The sequence below is a fragment of the Oncorhynchus tshawytscha genome, linkage group LG06, assembly GCF_018296145.1.
Source record: "Oncorhynchus tshawytscha isolate Ot180627B linkage group LG06, Otsh_v2.0, whole genome shotgun sequence".
NCBI lineage: Eukaryota > Metazoa > Chordata > Actinopteri > Salmoniformes > Salmonidae > Oncorhynchus > Oncorhynchus tshawytscha.
In genome coordinates, this window is record NC_056434.1 from 27,369,294 (window position 1) to 27,392,409 (window position 23,116).

The window sequence follows — 23,116 nt, forward strand, 5'->3', positions numbered from 1 at the left end:
AATAATTACAATTTTGCAGATTAACACTGGAGTGATAGATGATCAGATGGTCATGTACAGGTAGAGATATTGGTGTGCAAAAGAGCAGAAAAGTAAATAAATATAAACAGTATGGGGATGAGGTAGGTAAAATTGGGTGGGCTATTTACCGATAGACTATGTACAGCTGCAGCGATCGGTTAGCTGCTCAGATAGCAGATGTTTGAAGTTGGTGAGGGAGATAAAAGTCTCCAACTTCAGCGATTTTTGCAATTCGTTCCAGTCACAGGCAGCAGAGAACTGGATCGAAAGGCGGCCAAATGAGGTGTTGGCTTTAGGGATGATCAGTGACATACACCTGCTGGAGCGCGTGCTACGGGTGGGTGTTGCCATCGTGACCAGTGAACTGAGATAAGGCGGAGCTTTTACCTAGGCCGAGGTATGTATTGTTGACTTCCACTGAAGCTCCTCCCCCTGTTCGGGTGGCCCTCGGAGGTCATAGTCACCGGTCTACTAGCTGCCACGATCCCTTTTTCTTTTCTGTTGGTTTTGTCTTGATTGTTTTCACCTGTTGCTTACTTTCGTTCATCAATAGTCTATTTAAACTTCTAGTGCCCGTCTGCTTTTGTACGGGCTTATCCTTACTGTCAGTGGTGAAGTTGCTTTTTGCCTGCGCATTGTGTTGTATGTTCTTTTCATGGGTTTTGGAGACATACTTGATTTATGGTCATTGCCTGATTGTTGGCTGGACCAAGCGAAATAAACGCATTCATTTGGAAATATTGCTCTCTGCGCCTGACTCTACACCCACCACTCCTAGAAATCTGTGACAATTGTTTTTTGTGTGCTCTACGGCAACGGTATCTAGATGGAATGTGTATTTCTGGTCCTGGCAACTGGACCTTTTTTGGAACACCATTATTTTTGTATACTGAGATTTACTGTCAGGTTCCAGGTCTGATAGAATCTGTGCAGAATATCTAGGTGCTGCTGTAGGCCCTCCTTGGTTGGGGACAGAATCACCAGGTCATCAGCAAATTTGACTTCAGATTCTAGTAGGGTGAGGCTGGGTGCTGCAGACTGTCCTAGTGCCCTCGCCAAATTCGCTGATATATATGTTGCAGAGGGTGGGGCTTAAGCTGCATCCCTGTCTCACCCCACGGCCCCGTGGAAAGAAATGCTTGTGTTCTTTTGCCAATTTTAACCGTACATGGATTTTATAATGTCATGTTTTTCCCCCAACACCACTTTCCATCAATTTGTATAGCAGACCCTCATGCCAACTTGAGTCAAAAGCTTTTTGAAATCAACAAAGCATGAGATGATACTCTCTCTCCCTGCCCCTCCCCTCTATTGCTTGCTCTCCTTGCCACCCCACCCCTTGTTTTTACCTTCTTCATTACTCACCACAGGGTTCCTATTTCCCTTCATCTTTGAGTATTTGTCCTCTCTTACTATTCTGTATCGCTCTCCATGCCACTATTCTCTATTTATTCTTCTGAAAAAAGAAAAACACTAACATTTGCAACTGATTTACTGTTGGTGAAAATACACTTTCAATACAGATACAAGTAAAACCACTGGCTGAATAAGACATGTCATTTTCTAATGGAGGATCTGCTAATTGAGATTTGCATGAGCATAATGGTGAGGCACTACACTGGGTAGTGCTGCTGGGGGACACCATGTTTACGCCAAGCTTTTTACTAGATCATGACCCAGAGGCTGCACTGGCAACCACAGACTGTTTTAGGTCCTTCATCATCTTATTTGAGTAATTCCAGGGCCTTTCTGATGATTGACAAACCCAGGGTTGAGTAATTCCAGGGCCTTTCTGATGATTGACAAACCCAGGGTTGAGTAATTCCAGGGCCTTTCTGAGGGTTGACAAACCCAGGGTTGAGTAATTCCAGGGCCTTTCTGAGGATTGACAAACCCAGGGTTGAGTAATTCCAGGGCCTTTCTGATGATTGACAAACCCAGGGTTGAGTAATTCCAGGGCCTTTCTGAGGGTTGACAAACCCAGGGTTGAGTAATTCCAGGGCCTTTCTGAGGATTGACAAACCCAGGGTTGAGTAATTCCAGGGCCTTTCTGAGGGTTGACAAACCCAGGTTGAGTAATTCCAGGGCCTTTCTGAGGATTGACAAACCCAGGCTTGAGTAATTCCAGGGCCTTTCTGAGGGTTGACAAACCCAGGTTGAGTAATTCCAGGGCCTTTCTGAGGATTGACAAACCCAGGTTGAGTAATTCCAGGGCCTTTCTGAGAATTGACAAACCCAGGATTGAGTAATTCCAGGGCCTTTCTGAGGGTTGACAAACCCAGGTTGAGTAATTCCAGGGCCTTTCTGAGGGTTGACAAACCCAGGGTTGAGTAATTCCAGGGCCTTTCTGAGAATTGACAAACCCAGGATTGAGTAATTCCAGGGCCTTTCTGAGGGTTGACAAACCCAGGTTGAGTAATTCCAGGGCCTTTCTGAGGATTGACAAACCCAGGTTGAGTAATTCCAGGGCCTTTCTGAGAATTGACAAACCCAGGATTGAGTAATTCCAGGGCCTTTCTGAGGGTTGACAAACCCTGGATTGCATAACCCATGTTAAGTAACTGCCTGCCACAGATTTAGAAAACTTCACAGAAAGATGGATTTCACTGGATTCAATTAGGTGAAACAGATATGTCTGATATAACAGTGTAATAAGCAGTAAAAAGCATGACAGCTGTAAATCCAAACTGTACAGAGCAAACAGGATTTGGCTTTGCAAGTCAGCTTATACTTCCTCTAATGCCCATGCTAGAATTGACCATGGTGTGACCTTCAACCTTCCCCTGGTATAAAGAAGTACTTACTTTGTGTGTTTAGGGAGGAAGGAGATAAGCGAAATCCAAACAAATCCTCCGCCTGAGAAAAAAAAACAGGACATTAAAAAGCACGTCAATGCATGGGCTTCATTATGGATAGATTTATACTAGACCTTCACTGATGCATTCCATTGTTCTGTCAACACCCACTGGGCACACACTGGTTGAATCAACAATGTTTCCACGTCATTTCAATGACGTATTTGGGGAGTAATCAGTCTGTAATCTGATTACAAAAAACTGTAACTGTAATCAATTACTTTACCAGCTAAAATATTCTAATCAGGTTACTTTTGAAAAACTATGATTACTTATTGGATTACTTTTGAATTCAGAAAGGATCTTCACCTTTCTGTTTTCTCAATGACATTTAAGTCCGCATTGAAAAAAGGCGAAAGTTTACATTTGTTACACCTGAGCAAGTCTGACCAATAGTCAGAGACCATTATGATGACACACTAATTGCGTTTGATAGATCATTTTTGTCTTTTTCTAATGCCTCTAAGGGGAAAGTAATCCAAAAGTAACGGAAAATAATTTAACAGGTAACTGTAACTGGCTACATTTTAAAAAGTAACATACCCAAACCTAAATAGGCCCTATAGTCTAGCGTGCCCATGATATCACGAGAATGAACATCAATGCTATGCATTTTTGATTCTGCTTAGGTATTTCAGCCGGATCTCTCCCAGGCACATGGGGGGTCAAATGCATCTAAATGCAAATACAGGTGATTTGGAAAAAAAAGACTAAGAGTTGCTTTGTAGTTGCTCGCAGCATGTAAATGTCTTTTTTTATATCAATAAATTATCAGGATAAGTATCTGAACTATTTCCTGTTTTTCAGAAAGCAAAAGATAAATGTTGCTTTGAGATATTAGACAGACTGTATCCTTGACAGGTTGCTTACATTATGTAGCAGCCCTGTATGTTTCTCTACCATCCATTTCCTCCAAAGCCATTCTCTACAGAATGGCCTGCCAGACAGGAATCTAATCAATCCTATCTCTATACCTGAGTAGGTTGTAACTCCTTTGGCAACTCGTGTAAATTGGAAATACTCTGACAATAGTAGGGTATAAGAGCATGCATTGCATCCCCCAACTCTCCCTTAAGAAACTATTTATTAACCCAAAAGGAGGCGCTTGACTTAAATTCTGTCTGAAGGTCTCTTGTATGTGTTCAGCATACTGTTACACTGACCACATATTTTTGTTATGCAAAGTTCTGTTTCGAATTGCTATAAAACGAATCTACTTTTGACCTCTAGGACCAGTGCAGCTCAATTCATCTCCATTTGACCCAGAGCACAGTGCACTCTGGAAATGGAATATACCAGGGCTGCTCAAGTTTCATCCTCCCAGGGCAGAGAGGGCATCTTTGGCCTGCATGAAGACTCTGATCCTGGCTAGCTGTTGGAGACATCCTGTTGGTCCACCTGGAAGTCATTGTGAAGATCACATTCAAATGTAAGAGGATATCAGACACCTTGTTATTGCAGTACTGACCTTTTCTATAAAGTATGCACTGACTACGGACTGGCCATCTGTAGTAAATGTGATATTGGAATCCATAAACATCCAAGCACTAGATGGCGCCACAATACATAAAAAGACAAAAAATGAAACTTCCATTATTTTAAAGTTGTGGGCCAGAACAAAGTGAAATATCCCTGTTGTGCCATGAAAAAAGTGTTGGGTGAAGGGCTCTGTTGTCCCTGTTTAAATGGAGACTTTGTATCAGATAAGAGCTTAAGCCACTTTCTATAAAAATGTATTTCACAGATTATTGAAAGAAAAATAGGTCTGTAATGCCACCTTAAAATGAAACATTGATGTATGATCCAAATAATCTATCAAAATACTGTCAGTTTTCTCTGTTGGATGAAAAAGTCTATCAATAATCATTTACATTTCCCTTCACCATTGAACTCAGATGACTAGTTTCAGAGGAAGCTACTGAACTCTTAGAAAAAAAGGATTTAACTGGAAAGGGTTATATTTTTTATTTTTATTTCACCTTTATTTAACCAGGTAAGCTAGTTGAGACAAGTTCTCATTTACAACTGCAACCTGGCCAAGAAAAAGCAAAGCAGTGCGACATAAACAACAACACAGAGTTACACAAGGAATAAACAAACGTACAGTCAATAACACAATAGAAGAAAAAAGAAAGTCTATATAGTGTGTGCAAATGGCGTGAGGAGGTAAGGCAATAAATAGGCCATAGTAGCGAAGTAATTACAATTTAGCACATTAACACGGGAGTGATAGATGAGCAGATGGTGATGTGCAAGTAGAGATACTGGTGTGCAAAAGAGCAGAAAAGTAAATAAAAACAACATGGGGATGAGGTAGGTAGATTGGGTGGGCTATTTACAGATGGACTATGTACAGCTCCAGCAATCGGTTAGCTGCTCAGATAGCTGATGTTTAAAGTTAGTGAGGGAAATATAAGTCTCCATATTGCTTGCTTCATATATGGATCCATAAAGGTCATATACACTGTGTGAACACTTTACTAATATTGAGTTTCACCCCCTTTTGCCCTCAGAATAGCCTCAATTCGTCGGAGCATGGATCCTACAAGGTGTCGAAAGCATTTCAAAAGGGATGCTGGCCCATGTTGACTCCAATGCTTCCCACAGTTGTGTCAAATTGGCTGGATGTCATTTGGGTGGTGGACCATTGTTGATACACACTGGAAACGGTTGAGCGTGAAAAACCCAGTAGCGTTGCAGTTCTTGACACCTAATACCATACCTTGTTTTGTCGTGCCCATTCATCCGCAGAATGGCACACATACACAATCCATGTCTCAATTGTCTCATGGCTTAAACATCCTTCTTTAACCTGTCTCCTCCCCTTCTTCTACACCGTTTTGAAGTGGATTTAACAGGTGACATCAATAAGGGATCATAGCTTTCACCTGAATTTACCTGGTCAGTCTTGGAAAGAGTGTTCCTAATGTTTTGTGCGGTGAGTGTATAGAACCCTTTGTAGGGTTCTTCTTTACTGAACCAAAACTATTTCCATATAGAACCCTTGGGTTCCATACAGGGTTCTGTATGGAAACCAATTTTGGTTCTATATAAAACCTTAAGGGGTGCCATGTATGAAGAAAGAATTGAACTATTTTGGTTAAATCCAGAACCTTTTTTTCGAAGCATGCTGTACAAAGGTTGCTGCTCGTTCTGAACATAGCCTATATGTCAGCCTTGAATATAAGCTATATTTTTCAGTGTCACTATTTTTGCATTTATGTTTTGTACTTTGGTGTTTCTTTTTCAGTGTTGTTTCAGTGATTTTCATCACATCACAATTGTAGGCCCTACTTCTATTTGTATTTATGTTTCAGTTTTTGTTTAGTGCCTAAGGAGCTTAACTATTTGTCATGTGACTAAACACAGATCAAGATACATAAAAAGGAGCATTCTTCAGAGATGCAAACAAGAATTCCAATTACATGGTCACAAATAAGAACTCATTTGTATTTCTGACCGGGATTTGGAAATGATCCTTATCAGATTTTATCAGACAGTCAGTTAAAATAACTTTATATTTTTTGGGGGAAATCAATAACTTTTGTGACACAAAACCAGTGGGCATTGATACACAATTCCTGCAAAGCACATACTGTACTATCTACTCTTTCTAAGGGTTAGATGATGTTGTTATATGATATTTAGGTGTTTTTCTATGATCTGTGAAGATAAGTAATTGAGGAGTCTCAGTATACACACGTATTCATCAGCGCTCCTGTGCTGTATTGTCTGGCATGACAGTGTGCTATTATTCCAGGCTTTGTGATGGCCTGTATTGTTTTCCAGTGGGGTCTTTTGTTGTGTTGGAGGGCTATGGTGATGCTGCAGGGGCAGGTTTGTGCTGACGATGGCCTGTAGGGATGACAGGGCCTGATATGGCAGAATGACTGGTCCAGAGATAGTCAGCAGCAAAGCAGCTCAGAGATGGAGTAGGATCTGTGCACATACACACTCTTACACATATTCTTAATAACACCGCCTAGCTCCAACTGAAGCGCAGCCATGCAGGAATCTCCTGGCTCTATTGGTGTGGATGGAGGTTATGCCAGTAATGTGCCTGCCTTCCTCACCAAACTGTGGACCCTGGTCGAGGACCCGGACACCAACCACCTCATCTGCTGGAGTGCTGTGAGTACCTGAAATACTGACTCTTCTGATTGGTTAAGTTGGTTAAAGAGAGTCAGAGGTCTTTCATAAAGTTGACTATATTTAATGTGTTTTATATAAATGACAAGAATGAGAAGATAAGTAATGGTTAGGGGCAGTGGCAAGATAGTACTTGTCTATTACTCATAGTTCTATGTTTGACTATCAAATGAATTGAATATCATGACTGTTTATACTCGGGTTGACTGAAAAGTGGATGTGTTTAAACCTTTGGTTAACCCAAAACATCTGGAGGGTAACTGAGTAAATATCTTCCAGTGTTGTTCCCTTTATAAACGAAGGGTATCGTATAAAAGTATGATTAGTATCGATCATATCAGTATTGTATCACACATCTTCACAGTGTAAGAAGTGGTGAATGAGACCACATACTAAGCAACCCTTTATCTTTGTTCCTGTTTGTGTTTGTGTTACTGTTATGCCCAAGACTCCACAATCTGGCTTACAGAGTCCTCAAAATGTAAGTGAGTAACCATCTTTGAGAGAATCATGACTTCATCATGTTCATTAACTGATTTTTGCTTACTGGACACATATAGGGATAGAAATATTGACTTTAACAACATTTTCAAAATCATGTAGCCAACCTGTTTAACACTTAAAGAATGTGCTATTGGACTATGATGAAGTGACAGAAGTCCATAAGCTTGGTATTGATTTAGTGTCTAAGAGGTGTGGGTACAGTTTGCTGGTACATAGTTTTTCCCTCAACCTTCATTTTAGCACATAGAATTTTTAGAACATAGAATATATATATGTTTAATGTAAGTGGCTAAGCTTCCCCTGTTCCGTTTTAATCCAGTTAGCCTGTAAAAAATTAACTAGGAGATACACATTTCTCAGAACAGATTTTATATGGACTTATTGGTATAAAGCAAAAAATACACTTCCTACTTGATCAACCTTCACAGGATTTATAGGACTGAGCATTATATGTTTTTGACATTGGTCTGGTTTCCCGGACAGCCTAGTCCTGGACTAAAAAGCATGCTCAATGAAGAATCTCCATTGAAACTAGCTTTTGGTCCCTTTAACTTTTCTGGGAAACTGGCCCTGAATGTTGAATTGAGGTATTCAATGTCTAACCAGTGTTTCATAGAACTTAAACACAAACCCCTATTTTGGTTATGTCCCTCAGACTGGGACCAGCTTCCATGTGTTCGACCAGGGCAGGTTTGCCAAAGAGGTGCTGCCAAAATACTTCAAACATAACAACATGGCCAGCTTTGTTCGTCAGCTCAACATGTGTGAGTACCTCTCCTCAGCTCTAGAGAATAGAGAAGTACCCTGTCAGATATTTAGCAGTATTTAGAAGTCAATTGTGTAGGAGTAACTTTTGTATTGTTAATGTGTAGGTAAGCTATGCATTCATTTATGTATTTGAGTGTTTGTGCCTCTGGATGTGTGTTAGTGCCTCTTGAGGTGTGTGTGTGTGTGTGTGTGTGTGTGTGTGTGTGTGTGTGTGTGTGTGTGTGTGTGTGTGTGTGTGTGTGTGTGTGTGTGTGTGTGTGTGTGTGTGTGTGTGTGTGTGTGTGTGTGTGTGTGTGTGTGCGCCGCTAACCTCTGGCCGGATGTACAGATGGCTTCAGGAAGGTGGTGAACATAGAGCAGAGTGGTCTGGTGAAGCCAGAGAGAGACGACACAGAGTTTCAGCACCTCTACTTCCTGCAAGGCCACGAACACCTGCTGGAGCACATCAAGAGGAAGGTGAGACAGAAACCAAGGAAATAAAACTCACACACACCAACAAAGTACACATAGTGAGACCTCTGTGTCTATTTTTCTGTGTGTTTAGGTCTCCATTGTGAAGAGTGAAGAGACCAAAGTACGGCAGGAGGACTTGAGTAAGCTGCTGTATGAAGTGCAGGTACTGCGCAGCCAACAAGAGAACATGGAGTGTCAGATGCAAGACATGAAACAGTAAGTAGCAATATGTGCTGGTACATGGCATCAATCATAATTACAACAACAATTTGCTAAATTAATACAATTACTATAATCAGTACTGTAGTTGGTTTAATGCTATAAAAAATGTGGTTTAAGGCCACTGAACTGGGACAAAACATATTACTAACCATACTAAGCCATACTGTATGTAACAGACTCATAGTCCATCCTCAGTAGCCCATGCATTGTCCCTGGACTCATTATATGTTCCAATGGGTTGGTCTATTGTCTACATTGGTTTAAGAGAACATTCAGCTGCTCACCTGACTGTTGCGCCCTATAATAGCATCAGGTGTGCTGGTCAGGTGGTGCATGTGTCAGGTAGTAGAAAAGGAAGTCTTGTCACGTGTCTCTATCTGATCTGGAATCAGTGGTGGTGAGCCCTCAGATAGGACACATCAGGCTGAAATCAGAGCATCGCCCAGTAATCACACATATAGATCACACACGTATGGGACGTGCGGGTGATGAGTGAAGGGGTGATAGTAAACTGGTGAATGTCACAGTGGTCTGTCTTACTCCTCCAGGCAGAATGAGGTGCTGTGGAGAGAGGTGGTCTCACTGAGACAGAACCACACCCAGCAGCAGAAAGTCATGAACAAGGTGAGAAATTCTCAGTTAACATGACTATGCAGTGTGTGTGAATTAGAGAGAGAGGAAAAGAGAGGGAGAATGGGGAGTCAGAGTGTGTTACTTTGGTGCTGAATCATTCTCTGTTTTTTGCTCCTTTATAGCTGATTCAGTTCCTTTTCAGCCAGATGCAGTCAAACACAACAAGCACTGTAGGAATGAAGAGAAAGCTGTGAGTACACTGCCTTGCTTTGTTGTGCGTGCACACACACACACGCACACGCACACACACACACACACACACACACACACACACACGCACGCACACACGCACGCACGCACGCACACACACACACACACACACACACACAAAGGCTAAGATTCACATTACATGCACTCAAAACACACACACATACACACTTGTATGTACATACACTTGTTAACACACCATACTAACAAATCGACAATAGTAACACAAACACAGCAGTGGGAATGGCCAACTCAGCTGTATGTGGTCAGCTGATGCGCAACACAATCCCAGCTTGGATGAATGGAGCTGAATGCTGAATCAGACCTACTGAGCCCTAAGCCCCTCACACACACACACACACACACAATCACTCACCCATCCCTCCCATCCTCTCACACCCATACCACCCCACTGAACCAGGGCGCATGACCCTCTACCCTCTATTGGAAATGCACCATCAGCGTGTGTGACCCGTGTGAACAAATCGGTCAAAGTCAAAGAACAAGGGACAGTGACATAAAAGACTCATATTTTCCATCATTTCATCTGTCACATCCATACCGCCAGAAGATTTAGAACTGACATCCCTTTAACTGGACATTTTCAGATCTGTTTATACCGTTTCCAATAACATTCATAACACTGTGCCATAGCTGGCTTCTACAATGCAATTTATGCTGTTGGTGGTTAGTAATGGAACACTCTTAGAAAAAAGATGTATGCTGTTGGTGGTTAGTAATGGAACACTCTTAGAAAAAAGATGTATGCTGTTGGTGGTTAGTAATGGAACACTCTTAGAAAAAAGATGTATGCTGTTGGTGATTAGTAATGGAACACTCTTAGAAAAAAGATGTATGCTGTTGGTGGTTAGTAATGGAACACTCTTAGAAAAAAAGATGTATGCTGTTGGTGGTTAGTAATGGAACACTCTTAGAAAAAAGGATTTCAAAAGGGTTATTCGGCTGTCCCCATGGGCCAGGGATCACCAACTGGTCGATCGCGATCAACTTGTCGATCTCCAAGCCATTTCTAGTCGATCCCAAACATTTCTGTAAAAAAAACAATGATAAAGCCTTGTGTTCCTATTTTTTTTTATTAGTCTCTGTTGGTGGTAGGTGCAGCCAATTCAGCTGTCCTGCGCGCCGGATAGGGAAACTGTTGCCATTTTATGTGCCTGAAGGTACAAACACTGCCTTCCCGTTGGGCTTGGAGAGGAAATCAAGTGCACTATGCCAAAGCTGGCCAATCAGATTGCTCAGAGGAATGAGTCTGCAGTGACGTAGCAGGCATGAAAATAAAGCTTCAGCAATATTGGTACTTTGAGATTTAAAAACGTTTAAAACCATGAATACAGAGAGACTGTCAACAAATACAGCAAAGAGCTGCTGTTTTTATGAGTGAGTTCATGTTTAAGTTCTCACTCAGCACTGTCAACACTTTGCATCAAACACTTTTATAACCCATAAAATGCGCGTTCTTCCTATTTCCACTCAGCGCTGCAACAAGCAGTGCAGCAGTAATGAATAAGCAGGAAAGTGTATCGATAGGCTTGCGTTGTTGTTATTATTATTAGCTGTTTGGGTCTTTTTTAATATCGAGGAATATTTCACTTTCTCTGTTCATATGAGTAACAACATGAATTTGTGCATGAAGCAGAAATAATGCGGTGCGAATCGAGTTTCGCCATCAGCTGGAAGACGGTGTCCCTTTTTGGTCAGTGTGCAGGAAAGGGAGAGCAGAGGGATGTTGAGAGACGGACCCTCAGTCTGCTGCTCTCTCCCTCCGCAGAGACTGACCATCAGATGCAGGCACCATCGGCCCAGGAAAATAAAAAGCAAATGATTTAAATGTATGCTCACTCAGCTGTGCCTCACAAGTAATACAACAGTGGATCTATTACCGTTGTGATCATATAGCCTACCTCAAATTTTGAAATATATATATTTTTTAAATGTCCCGAACAACAATGCATTAGCAGGTAAATGCGGTGATAATGTATTGGGCCTATAGCTTACTGCACAAACCACATTACTACAGTACTGTTTTTAATTGGTTAATGTTGCATAGGCTTACATTTTTTAAGTCATGTTAATAAAAAACTCAGAGCGGTAGATCTCGGCAATTTTGACTCAGAAAGTGATCTTGACTCAGAAAAGGTTGATGACCACTGCCATAGGATAACCCTTTTTTGTTCCAGGTAGAACCCTGTTTGGAAAGTGTTCTACATGGAAGCCAAAAGAGTTCTACCTGGAACCAAAAGGGTTCTACCCAGAACCAAAAAGGGTTCTTCAAAGGGTTCTCCTGTGGGGACAGCCAAAGAACCCTTCTAGGTTCTAGAGATCACCTTTTTAGATATATTACTGATAGAGATATTACATTATGTGCACACTGCCTTTGTAAAATTGAAACAGCAGTGGTTGATATAAGATGAATAAAAGAACATGATCAGAAAAGTCAATGACATAATGTAATTCATAACTTTTCTCTGTTGTCAAAAAGCAAGTGGGTTTTTCAGTGTTTTAAGACCTACATGTTCGATACAAGCGTAGCTTTATTAAAAATGTAGTTTCTCAAAACTACCACTGTTGCATTTATGCACTGAAGGTAGGTGAGGAGTAAAACGCAGGAGAGCAGAGATGTCAGTGTAGCGTATATTTTAATAAGGGCAAGTCCAAAAACACGGTACAGTAAAATACCCAAAAACAATGCCCAACACAATGGGAACTAACAGGACTCCCGTAAGGCGCAAAAACACAACGCACCTTACTATAATAACCACCTGCGAAATACACTGAGGAAAGCCTCCACAAGCAACAAGAAAATAATCCCGCACAAACCTAAGCGGGGAAACAGGGGTAAATATACACACAAAGACAAAACAAACGGAAAAGGAAACATGGATTGGGGATGGCTAGTAGGCCGGCGACGCCGACCGCAGAGACCCGTCCGAACAGGGAGAGGAACCACCTTCGGTGGAAGTCGTGACAACCTCTGCTTTCTCGACTCACCCTTCCAATCCATCAGAAGGGTTACAGTTATTTCCCCTTATCCTCGGCTCTCATCCAGTAAGGCTATGCAGACACAGCTGTCTATGGCTCTCAGTCTATAAATTATGAGTTAACAGTTCCAAGGCATTTCATTGCAGAAGTGAAGAGAGTACTTCCATTGATTCACTATTGATTGCTCTATATTCCTCATCATGGTGATGCTTGGCCCTCCTAGTCCCCTTATGTTGGACGATGGCTCAACCACACCCTCAGCCTCCAAGTTCAGCCATAACCACCAAATGGAGCCCCTGCATGAACCGTTCTATATCCAGTCGGTATGAACCCACTCTACCTTTCACCATTACACTATTTTTACAAAGTATGGTGCTAGATGTACTGTGTTTATAGTTTCCAGCATTGGGGCATTATGACTATCATATAAAATATGTTATATTTTTAACTGCATAGTGTCTGGCAGGCTATGAGCTTCACAAACCTTTAATTAAACTATTTTACTGTTCCTTCTCCACAGCCATCCACAGAAACAGCCTCTTGCTCCAATGGTGCAATGACAGGAGGACCAATCATATCAGACGTTACTGAAATGTCACAACCCAGCAACATGCAAATGCAAACAGAGGAGACAAGGTAAGTGTCAAAGAACAAAAGCAAAGACACATTTTATCCCGTAGTGGCTTCCAAAGCATCAAAATCTAGTATGTAGTCGAGATTGGAAGAACTCTGTTGTTGAGAAGCCTTTTTCAGCAGGACTGATATAAACCTCTGCTGTTTTCAACCAAGATCTCAGCGATCACTGCCTCATTGCTTGCATCCGTAACGGGTCTGCAGTCAAACACCGCCCCTCATCACTGTCAAACGCTCCCTAAAACACTTCAGCGAGCAGGCCTTCCTAATCGACCTGGCCCAGGTATCCTGGAAGGATATTGACCTCATCCCGTCAGTAGAGGATGCCTGGTCATTCTTTAAAAGTGCCTTGCTCACCATCTTAAATAAGCATGCCCCTTTCAAAAAATGTAGAACTAGGAACAGATATAGCTCTTGGTTCTCTCCAGACTTGACTGCCCTTGACCAGCACAAAAACATAATATAGCGTTCTGCATTAGCATCAAATAGCCCCTGTGATATGCAACTTTCAGGGAAGTTAGTAACCAATATACACAGGCAGTTAGGAAAGCTAAGGCTAGCTTTTTCAAACAGAAATTTGAATCCTGTAGCACAAGCTCAAGAAAGTCCTGGGACACTGTAAAGTCCATGGAGAATAAGAGCACCTCTTCCCAGCTGCCTACTGCACTGAGGCTAGGAAACACTGTCACCAGCCGATAAATCCACTATAATTGAGAATTTCAATAAGCATTATTCTATTGCTGGCCATGCTTTCCACCTGGCTACCCCTACCCCGGTCAACAGCCCTGCACTCCCCACAGCAACTTGCCCAAGCCTCCCCATTTCTCCTTCACCCAAATCCAGATAGCTGATGTTCTTAAAGAACTGCAAAACCTGGACCCCTACCAATCAGCCGGGCTAGACAATCTGGACCCTCTCTTTTTAAAATTATCTGCCCAAATTGTTGCAACCCCTATTACTAGACTGTTCAACCTCTCTTTCGTATCGTCTGAGATTCCCAAAGATTGGAAAGATGCCGCGATCATCCCCCTCTTCAAAGGGGGAGACACTCTAGACCCAAATTGCTACAGACCCATATCTATCCTACCTTGCCTTTCCAAGATCTTTGAAAGCCAAGTCAACAAACAGATTATCAACCATTTCGAACTCCACCGCACCTTCTCTGTAATGCAATCTGGTTTCAGAGCTGGTCTCAGAGCTGGTCATGGGTGCACTTAGCCACGCTCAAGGTCCAAAACGATATCATAACCCCCATCGATAAGAGACGTTACTGTGCAGCCGTATTCATCGACCTGGCCAAGGCTTTCGACTCTGTCAATCACCACATTCTTATTGGCAGACTCGACAGCCTTGGATTCTCAAATGATTGCCTCGCCTGGTTCACCAACTACTTCTCTGATAGAGTTCAGTGTGTCAAATCGGAGAGCCTGTTGTCCGGACCTCTGGCAGTCTCTATGGGGGTGCCACAGGGTTCAATTCTCGGGCCGACTCTCTTCTCTGGATAACATCAATGATGTTGCACTCACTGCTGATGATTCTCTGATTCTACACATCTACCATTCCAGTGTCTAATTGCTATATGGTAATTACTTCACCACCATGGCCTATTTATTGCCTTACCTCCCTCATCTTACCTCATTTACACACACAGTATATAGATTTTTCTTTTTTCTACTGTATGTTTTTTTATTCCATGTGTAACTCTGTGTTGTTGTATGTGTCGAACTGCTGTGCTTTATCTTGTTCAGGTCGCAGTTGTAAATGAGAACTTGTTCTCAACTAGCCTACCTGGTTAAATAAAGGTGAAATAAATCAAATAAATAAAAACTTAAGACTGCTGTGTTTCTGTGCCCACACAGGGATAAGTGTATGATGCTGATCAAAGAGGAGCCAGGGAGCCCAGGGGTGCGAGGCCGGGGGGAGGGGGTCCCACTGGGCTCCTGTGATGTGTGTTCTGAACCCCCCGTCCTCCCTGTTGCCATGGTACAATCCGTCCTGGAGGGCCGAGGGTCTGGAGCAGACAGGAGGCTCAAGAGACCTGCTCTGGAGAGGTAGAGACACACACGCGAACAAACAAACATGTCCATCAGTTTTCCAAGCTCAATAATAAGTTTTACATATGTTTTTTATTATTACATATGAATGTATTGTTTTCCAGTGAAGCCCTAGTAGTGTGACATGATGATATGTGTTGTAGGCCTGAGGTAACTGATACTGAAGAGAATGTGGACATGAGTCTGGAGGACCTACAGCTTCTCCTGAGGACCCACCAGCAGAGTGTGGAGCCCACCACTGCTGTCATGGATGTGAGTAATACCCTCCAAAACTTGGCAGACACAGAGTTTATTCCAGAAACTGTGTCACAAAGGCATGGGACACAAAATGACTGCAGGAACAGATATACTACCTTTAAATATCTCTAGTTTCTCTTCACTAGGTAGAAGTGAGTCAGACAGTGCTCACAGCAGCTCAGATTGATATGATGCTGTTCTGTCTTTACAGCCATTCAATTTCAACCTGCCCTTGAGTGAGTGGAACTTTACTGATATGGATTCCAACCTGAAATCAGTGAGTGGAATGTGTTTATGGTGTTTGAATTAGCTCTGCATATATTGTCTTAAAGTCTAGTTATATTAAGTGAAATCAACACACCAGTAAAGTCAGTGCAAGTTGTCAGTTACTTGTCAGCCATACATTTCTATGGCTTTAGTCAGACAAGGACAGGTAATGGTCGAAAAATGTGCCAACAATATGCCTTCTTACTTATTGGGTAGATTAATCACTGTGTGCTATGCAGGTAGCATCTCTGCAGTTGATTGAAAGTACTGGTCAGTGTTATCTTCAGGTGTATCCCACTCTGCTGTGTTCCAGTACATGTTTCAGAGCCAGGAGGCAGAGGCTTACCCCAACGCTGGTTGTGAGGAACAATGATGGCTTGACAGATCCGCTGGGACATGCTTGTCCTGACAAAGGCAGGTAAAGTATATATATGGCACACACTCAGCTACATCATTAATTTCATCAGATGGCTCATTCATCACAAAACCCACTAATATTGCCAATTACGTTAATGATTTTTTCATTGGCAAGATTAGTAAACTTAGTGATGACATGCCAGCAACAAATGCTGACTACACATCCAAGTATAACTGATCAAAATATGAAAGACAAACTTTTGAATTCCTTAAAGTGAGTGTGGAAGATGTCGAAAAATTATTGTTGTCTATGAACAATGACATGCCACCGAGGTCTGACAACTTGGATGGAAAATTACTGATGATAATAGCAGATGATGTTGCCACTCCTATTTGCCATATAGTCCATGTAAGCCTACTAGAAAGTGTGTGTAATTCTGTTACAAAAGAATAGTAAAGCCCCCTTTACTGGCTCAAATAGCTGACCAATCAGCCTTTCACCAACCTTTAGTAAACTTGTAGATTTTTTTTGAACAGATACAATGATATTTTACTGTAAACCAATCGACAACAGACTTTAAGCACGCTTATATGAAAGGACATTCAAAAAGCACGACACTTACACAAATGACTGATGATTGACCGAGAAAAATTGATGATAAAAAGATTGTGGGAAATATTTTGTTAGACTTTAGTGTGACTTTTGACATTATCGATCCTAGTCTGCTGATGGAAAAACGTATGTGTTATGGCTTTACACCCCCTGCTATGTTATGGATAAAGAGTTACCTGTCTAACAGAACATGGAGGGTTTTCTTTAATGGAAGCCTCTCCAACATTCCCCAGGGCAGCTGTCTAGGCCCCTTTACTTTTTTCATTCTTTAATAATGACATGCCAGTAAAGTAAGGCTAGTAGAGTAAAGCCAGTGTGTCTATGTATGCGGTTGACTCAACACTATACACGTCAGCTACTACAGCGACTGAAATCACTGCAACAATTAAGAAAGAGCTGCAGTTATTTTCAGAATGGGTGGCAAGGAATAAGTTAGTCCTAAATATTTCCAAAACTAAAAGCATTGTATTTGGGACAAATCATTCACTAAACCCTACACCTCAACTAAATCTTGTAATAAATAATGGGCAAATTGAGCAAGTTGAGGTGACTAAACTGCTTAGAGTAACCCTGGATTGTAAACTGTCATGGTCAAAACATGTTGATACAACAGTAGCTAAGATGGGGAGAAGTCTGTCCATAAGAAAGCGCTGCTTTGCCTTTTTAACAGTACTATCAACCAGGCAGGTCCTACAGGCCCTAGTTTTGTCGCACCTGGACTACTGTTCAGTAGTGTGGTCAGGTGCCACAAAGAGGAACCTCAGGAAATTACAATTGGCTCAGAACATGTACACGGCGAGATAACATTAATAATATCCATGTTAATCTCTCATGGCTCAAAGTGGAGGAGAGATTGACTTCATCACTACTGAATGCAGCGAGGTGGTCTGTTTAAACTACTAGCACACAGCTCAGACACCCATTCATACCGCACAAGACATGCCACCAAAGGTCTCTTCACAATCCCCAAGTCAAGAACAGGCCCAAGGTACTACATAGAGCCATGGCTCCATGGAACTCTATTCCACATCAGGTAACAGATGCAAGCAGTAGAATATGATTTTTATAAAAATATAAAAATACACCTTATGGATAAGTGGCGACTGTGAAGAGACACACACAAAGGCACAGACACACATTCACATGATAAGACACGCACACTACACACACGTAGACATGGATTTTGTATTGTAGGTATGTGATAGTGGAGTAGTGGACTGAGGGAACACACTTAATGTGTTGTGAAAAGTGTTATGAAATGTAATGTCATGTAATATTTGAAATTGTATATAACTGCCTTTATGTTGCTGGACCCCAGAAAGAGTAGCTGCTGCCTTGGCAACAGCTGATGGGGATCCTTAATAAATACAAATACAAATACACACAGCGATATCTCTTACTGGATTTGTGCATAGTTGAATGACGATTCTATGGACAGCTCAGTTTGTGTGTAATAATAACAGCAAATATTGACTCTTCTTTCTTTTGCATGTCCTTTTTCAGGCCAGAAAACAAGACATTCCTCAAGGCTCTCAGATTTGTTCCATCCCCTGTCGTCATGTCTTAGATCCAGCCTACCTGACCCAATGTGAGCAGAGCAGGAGGGGTTCTTGTCACTCAGAGCTCTGTGGGCCTATCTTCCATCCACTAGGATGTCCGTTCTGGGGAATTTTCTTCAGAAGCACTGTATAGCATTTCAGAGAACCAGAGTTGAATCTATTTGGAATTATTCAGACTTCTTTCACTGATGTTCAACAGTTTTACTGGTGGGGACCCTGGCAGTTGTCACTTCAAAGGCTGACCGCAGGACATCCTAACATAAGCAATGGCTTCTCTCCTAAAGCTGGACTGATCTACAGTCAGAGAGCCTGACTGAGGGATCTTAATTCATAACAGACCAACCGACCAGTTGACATTTCAAGGATCAATTCCGAGTACAAAAGTGGAGTTTGGAGTATAACCGGCACTATTACGAAGTTCCAATATTCTCTGCCATCGTGCCAGCGGTAGTATGAAAAGTTGCATTATACCATGGTGGCCCTGGTTTGTAAGCACTTTAGTCTGTGTGAGAGTTTCTGCTTGTGGAGCTGTTTTTTTTCCTAAATAGCATATTTGGTTCTATAAAAATATTCTCATGGCAAATACTATATTTGTATTTAAAAATTATATTCATAAGATAACAGAAATAGTGTTAATTCTCTTCTGTATGTTTTAATGTGAGAAGTCTAGGAAATATTTGATGATAGACTTCCCATTTGAAAAAACAATGAAGACACCATACCTTGCTTTTTTGCACAATTTGTATCAGTATTTATTCTTAATCACAATCTATATATTTCTCTTGAAACACTCAGTGCTTTTCCTGTGCACAAGAGTAACCTTGATTTTCATCAAGTTGTCTATGATGACTACTAGGCTGTGTATAATATAATGCATACATTAGTAAAATTAGAACAATAGGTAGATGATCCAACTTCATCTGAACTCGCTAAACAGAGAGGATAAGATCAACATGTAGACTCGCTAAACAGAGAGGATAAGATCAACATGTAGACTCGCTAAACAGAGAGGATAAGATCAACATGTAGACTCGCTAAACAGAGAGGATAAGATCAACATGTAGACCCGCTAAACAGAGAGGATAAGATCAACATGTAGACTCGCTAAACAGAGAGGATAAGATCAACATGTAGACTCGCTAAACAGAGAGGATAAGATCAACATGTAGACTCGCTAAACAGAGAGGATAAGATCAACATGTAGACCTGCTAAACAGAGAGGATAAGATCAACATGTAGACCCGCTAAACAGAGAGGATAAGATCAACATGTAGACTCGCTAAACAGAGAGGATAAGATCAACATGTAGACTCGCTAAACAGAGAGGATAAGATCAACATGTAGACTCGCTAAACAGAGAGGATAAGATCAACATGTAGACTCGCTAAACAGAGAGGATAAGATCAACATGTAGACCTGCTAAACAGAGAGGATAAGATAAACATGTAGACCTGCTAAACAGAGAGGATAAGATCAACATGTAGACTCGCTAAACAGAGAGGATAAGATCAACATGTAGACCTGCTAAACAGAGAGGATAAGATAAACATGTAGACCTGCTAAACAGAGAGGATAAGATCAACATGTAGACTCGCTAAACAGAGAGGATAAGATCAACATGTAGATTCGCTAAACAGAGAGGATAAGATCAACATGTAGACTCGCTAAACAGGGAGGAAGGAGATGTTCTAGTGTCACTAAATCCGTGTCCATCTATTTAAGTGACTTTATTCTTCCATCCATCTAGCTTTCTACCACATCCCTCTTTTCAATTTTTCTGACTAGTATAAGATGAATTATTATAGATAAACATTCTGTCCTTCCCATGTTTTTAGTGCTGGTTAAGGGGAATGTAAGGTTTGATTTCAGGACAGACGAAGAGCCTCTCTAGAGCCTCCATTTGTTTCAGAGACAGGCCAAATCCCACATTGGGATTATATCGATTTTATTCAAACTCCAGAGGGTGCGTTCATGGAATGATGATGTAGGAGATGGGAAATAACCCCCACCCTCTTTCTCAATGATCTGAGCAGGTTCATATGATTTTGTTAGACATCAAACTGGTCGGACACATCAATAGAAGACACAAGTTGCTTTAAAATGTCACCTGCATCAAGAACTGTCTACCAATGTGTGAACTTCACACATTACCCAAATGCAACAAAAAAAAGATCAGTAGGTAGACCTGGCCGCCTAACAGCTGTTGTCACACCACAATTTTAGTGTTTTTCAAAACCTTGTAAAAACCTTGTTTGTTGGAGGCAGCTGCTGACATATTCCAATATTCCTCAGATAATATGGGATTTCTTAGAATCCATTAGAATCTGAAGAAACATCAATGCACTGCCTTTGACTGTGGAGGACACATCCACATGGAAAACAGCCCAGGTCTTGCCAATCTTCCCTTTGAACTGATAATACTATACTGTGCAATATTACAGTTGTGAAAATTCACAAGGGTGCAATACATCAATGACCATTGGAATGTAGAAAGTAACTGTGTCATAGGCTGCATCATGGTAAGTAGCACCTGTAGCTATAACTACAAGAGGAAAATATATGGTGGTGTATAAATGAAATTGCACTAAGAATGATCTTTGTACTAGATTTAGCAGTATTCATTTAGAATTATTTTTTTATCAGTGTTTTCTTTATTACTGAAATATGAGTGTTTCTCTGATTTGCTAGGAGTGATACTTTCATTCAATTGCTATTGTATATATTATTTTTTTATTAATTTGCACTGGTAAAGATCGGATGTTTGAAATATACATAATGGTTGTCAGGATTGCAGACTTATCAACATATGTTTGTTTTTTGAGGAATCATCTGCTGTAACAAAATAAATCCATGGTCATAATGCATCGTTGTCTATGGCTTTGCAATGGCAATGTTGTATATGGGTAGAACTGGACAAAAGTCACAATGAAACAAAACATTTATTCTATGTATGCAATGACAATGCAAATTGTAAAAAATTAAATAAAAGTTAGCATTGTACAAGCGCTCTTGTTTGCATGTGGGAAAGAGGCGGGGGTGGAGTATTTAACTAAAAAGAGGCCTATCATCGAATTATCTTATTTAGGGCCTCCCGGGTGGCGCAGTGGCTAAGGGCACTGTACTGCAGCGCCAGCTGTCCCACCAGAGACCCTGGGCTCTGTCGCAACCGGCCGCGACCGGGAGGTCCATGGGACGACGCACAAATGGCCTAGCGTCGTCTGGGTTAGGGAGGGCTTGGCCGGTAGGGATATCCTTGTCTCATCGCGCACCAACGACTCCTGTGGCGGGCCGGGCGCAGTGCACGCAAACCAAGGTTGCCAGGTGCATGGTGTTTCCTCCGACACATTGGTGCGGCTGGCTTCTGGGTTGGATGCGCGCTGTGTTAAGAAGCAGTGCGACTTGGTTGGGTTGTGTATCGGAGGACGCATGACTTTCAACCTTTGTCTCTCCCGAGCCTGTACGGGAGTTGTAGCGATGAGACAAGATAGTAGCTACTAAAAACAATTGGATACCACGAAATTGGAGAGAAAAAGGGGTAAAAACAAAAGAAGAAAAAAAAGAAATTGCAGCCCAAATAAATGCTTCACAGAGTTCAAGTAACAGACACATCTCATCACCAACTGTTCAGAGGAGACTGCGTAAATCATGGTTGAATTGCTGCAAAGAATCCACTACTACAGGACACCAATGAGAAGAAGAGACTTGCTTGGGCCAAGAAACATGAGCAATGGACATTAGACCAGTGGAAATCTGCCCTTTGGTCTGGTGAGTCCAAATGTAAGATTTTTGGTTCCAACCACGTGTCTTTGTGAGACGCAGAGTACGTGAACGGATGATCTCTGCATGTGTGGTTCCCACCGTGAAATATGCAGAGGTGTGTTGGTGTGGAGGTGCCTCACACTGTCAGTGATTTATTTAGAATTCAAGGCACACAGTACCATGGCTGCCACAGCATTCTGCAGCGATACGCCAAACCATCTGGTTTGCGCTTAATGGGACTATTATTTGTTTTTCAACATACCTTTAGGCTGTGTATTGGCTATTTTAGCAAGAAGGAGAGAGATGGAGTGCTGCATCAGATGACCTGGCCTCCACAATCACCCAACCTCAACCCAATTGAGATGGTTTGGCATGAGTTGGACCACAGAGTGAAGGAAAAGCAGCCAACAAGTGCTCAGCATATGTGGAAACTCCTTCAAGACTGTTGGAAAAGCATTTCAGGTGAAGCTGGTTGAGAGAATGCCAAGAGTGTGCAAAGCTGTCGTCAAGGCAAAGGGTGGCTACATTAAGAATCTCAAATATAAAATATATTTGGATTTGTTTAACACCTTTTGGTTACTACATGATTACATATGCATTATTTCATAGTTAAATCTAGAATCGGCTTCCTATATCGCAACAAAGCATCCTTCGCTCATGCTGCCGAACATACCCTCGTAAAACTGACCATACTACCGATCCTCGACTTCGGCAATGTCATCTATAAAATAGCCTCCAACACTCTAATCAACAAATTGGATGCAGTCTATCACAGTGCCATCCATTTTGTCACCAAAGCCCCATATACTACCAACCACTGCGACC

At 41.7% G+C, this 23,116-nt stretch overlaps 1 protein-coding gene across 1 annotated transcript; it reads left to right on the forward strand.

The window, feature by feature from the left end:
- The first annotated feature begins 6,793 nt into the window (after window positions 1-6,793).
- Window positions 6,794-21,486, forward strand: LOC112253347 (heat shock factor protein 1-like). The gene is made up of 14 exons (XM_024425337.2): window positions 6,794-7,007; window positions 7,474-7,506; window positions 8,185-8,293; window positions 8,626-8,753; window positions 8,842-8,966; window positions 9,521-9,596; window positions 9,728-9,795; window positions 13,036-13,135; window positions 13,333-13,448; window positions 15,305-15,496; window positions 15,643-15,751; window positions 15,948-16,013; window positions 16,317-16,421; window positions 18,477-21,486. The coding sequence occupies exons 1-13, from the start codon at window positions 6,882-6,884 to the stop codon at window positions 16,374-16,376; spliced, it is 1,308 nt and encodes a 435-aa protein (XP_024281105.1). The 5' UTR covers window positions 6,794-6,881; the 3' UTR covers window positions 16,377-16,421; window positions 18,477-21,486.
- The last annotated feature ends 1,630 nt before the right edge of the window (window positions 21,487-23,116 follow it).

Coding starts and splice junctions, on each gene's coding strand:
- LOC112253347 (XM_024425337.2), top strand. CDS start 6,882: ATGCAGGAATCTCCTGGCTCTATTGGTGTGGATGGAGGTTATGCCAGT. Junction 15,497..15,642: donor AAGAGACCTGCTCTGGAGAG/GTAGAGACACAC, acceptor TATGTGTTGTAG/GCCTGAGGTAACTGATACTG. Junction 16,014..16,316: donor TGGATTCCAACCTGAAATCA/GTGAGTGGAATG, acceptor GCTGTGTTCCAG/TACATGTTTCAGAGCCAGGA.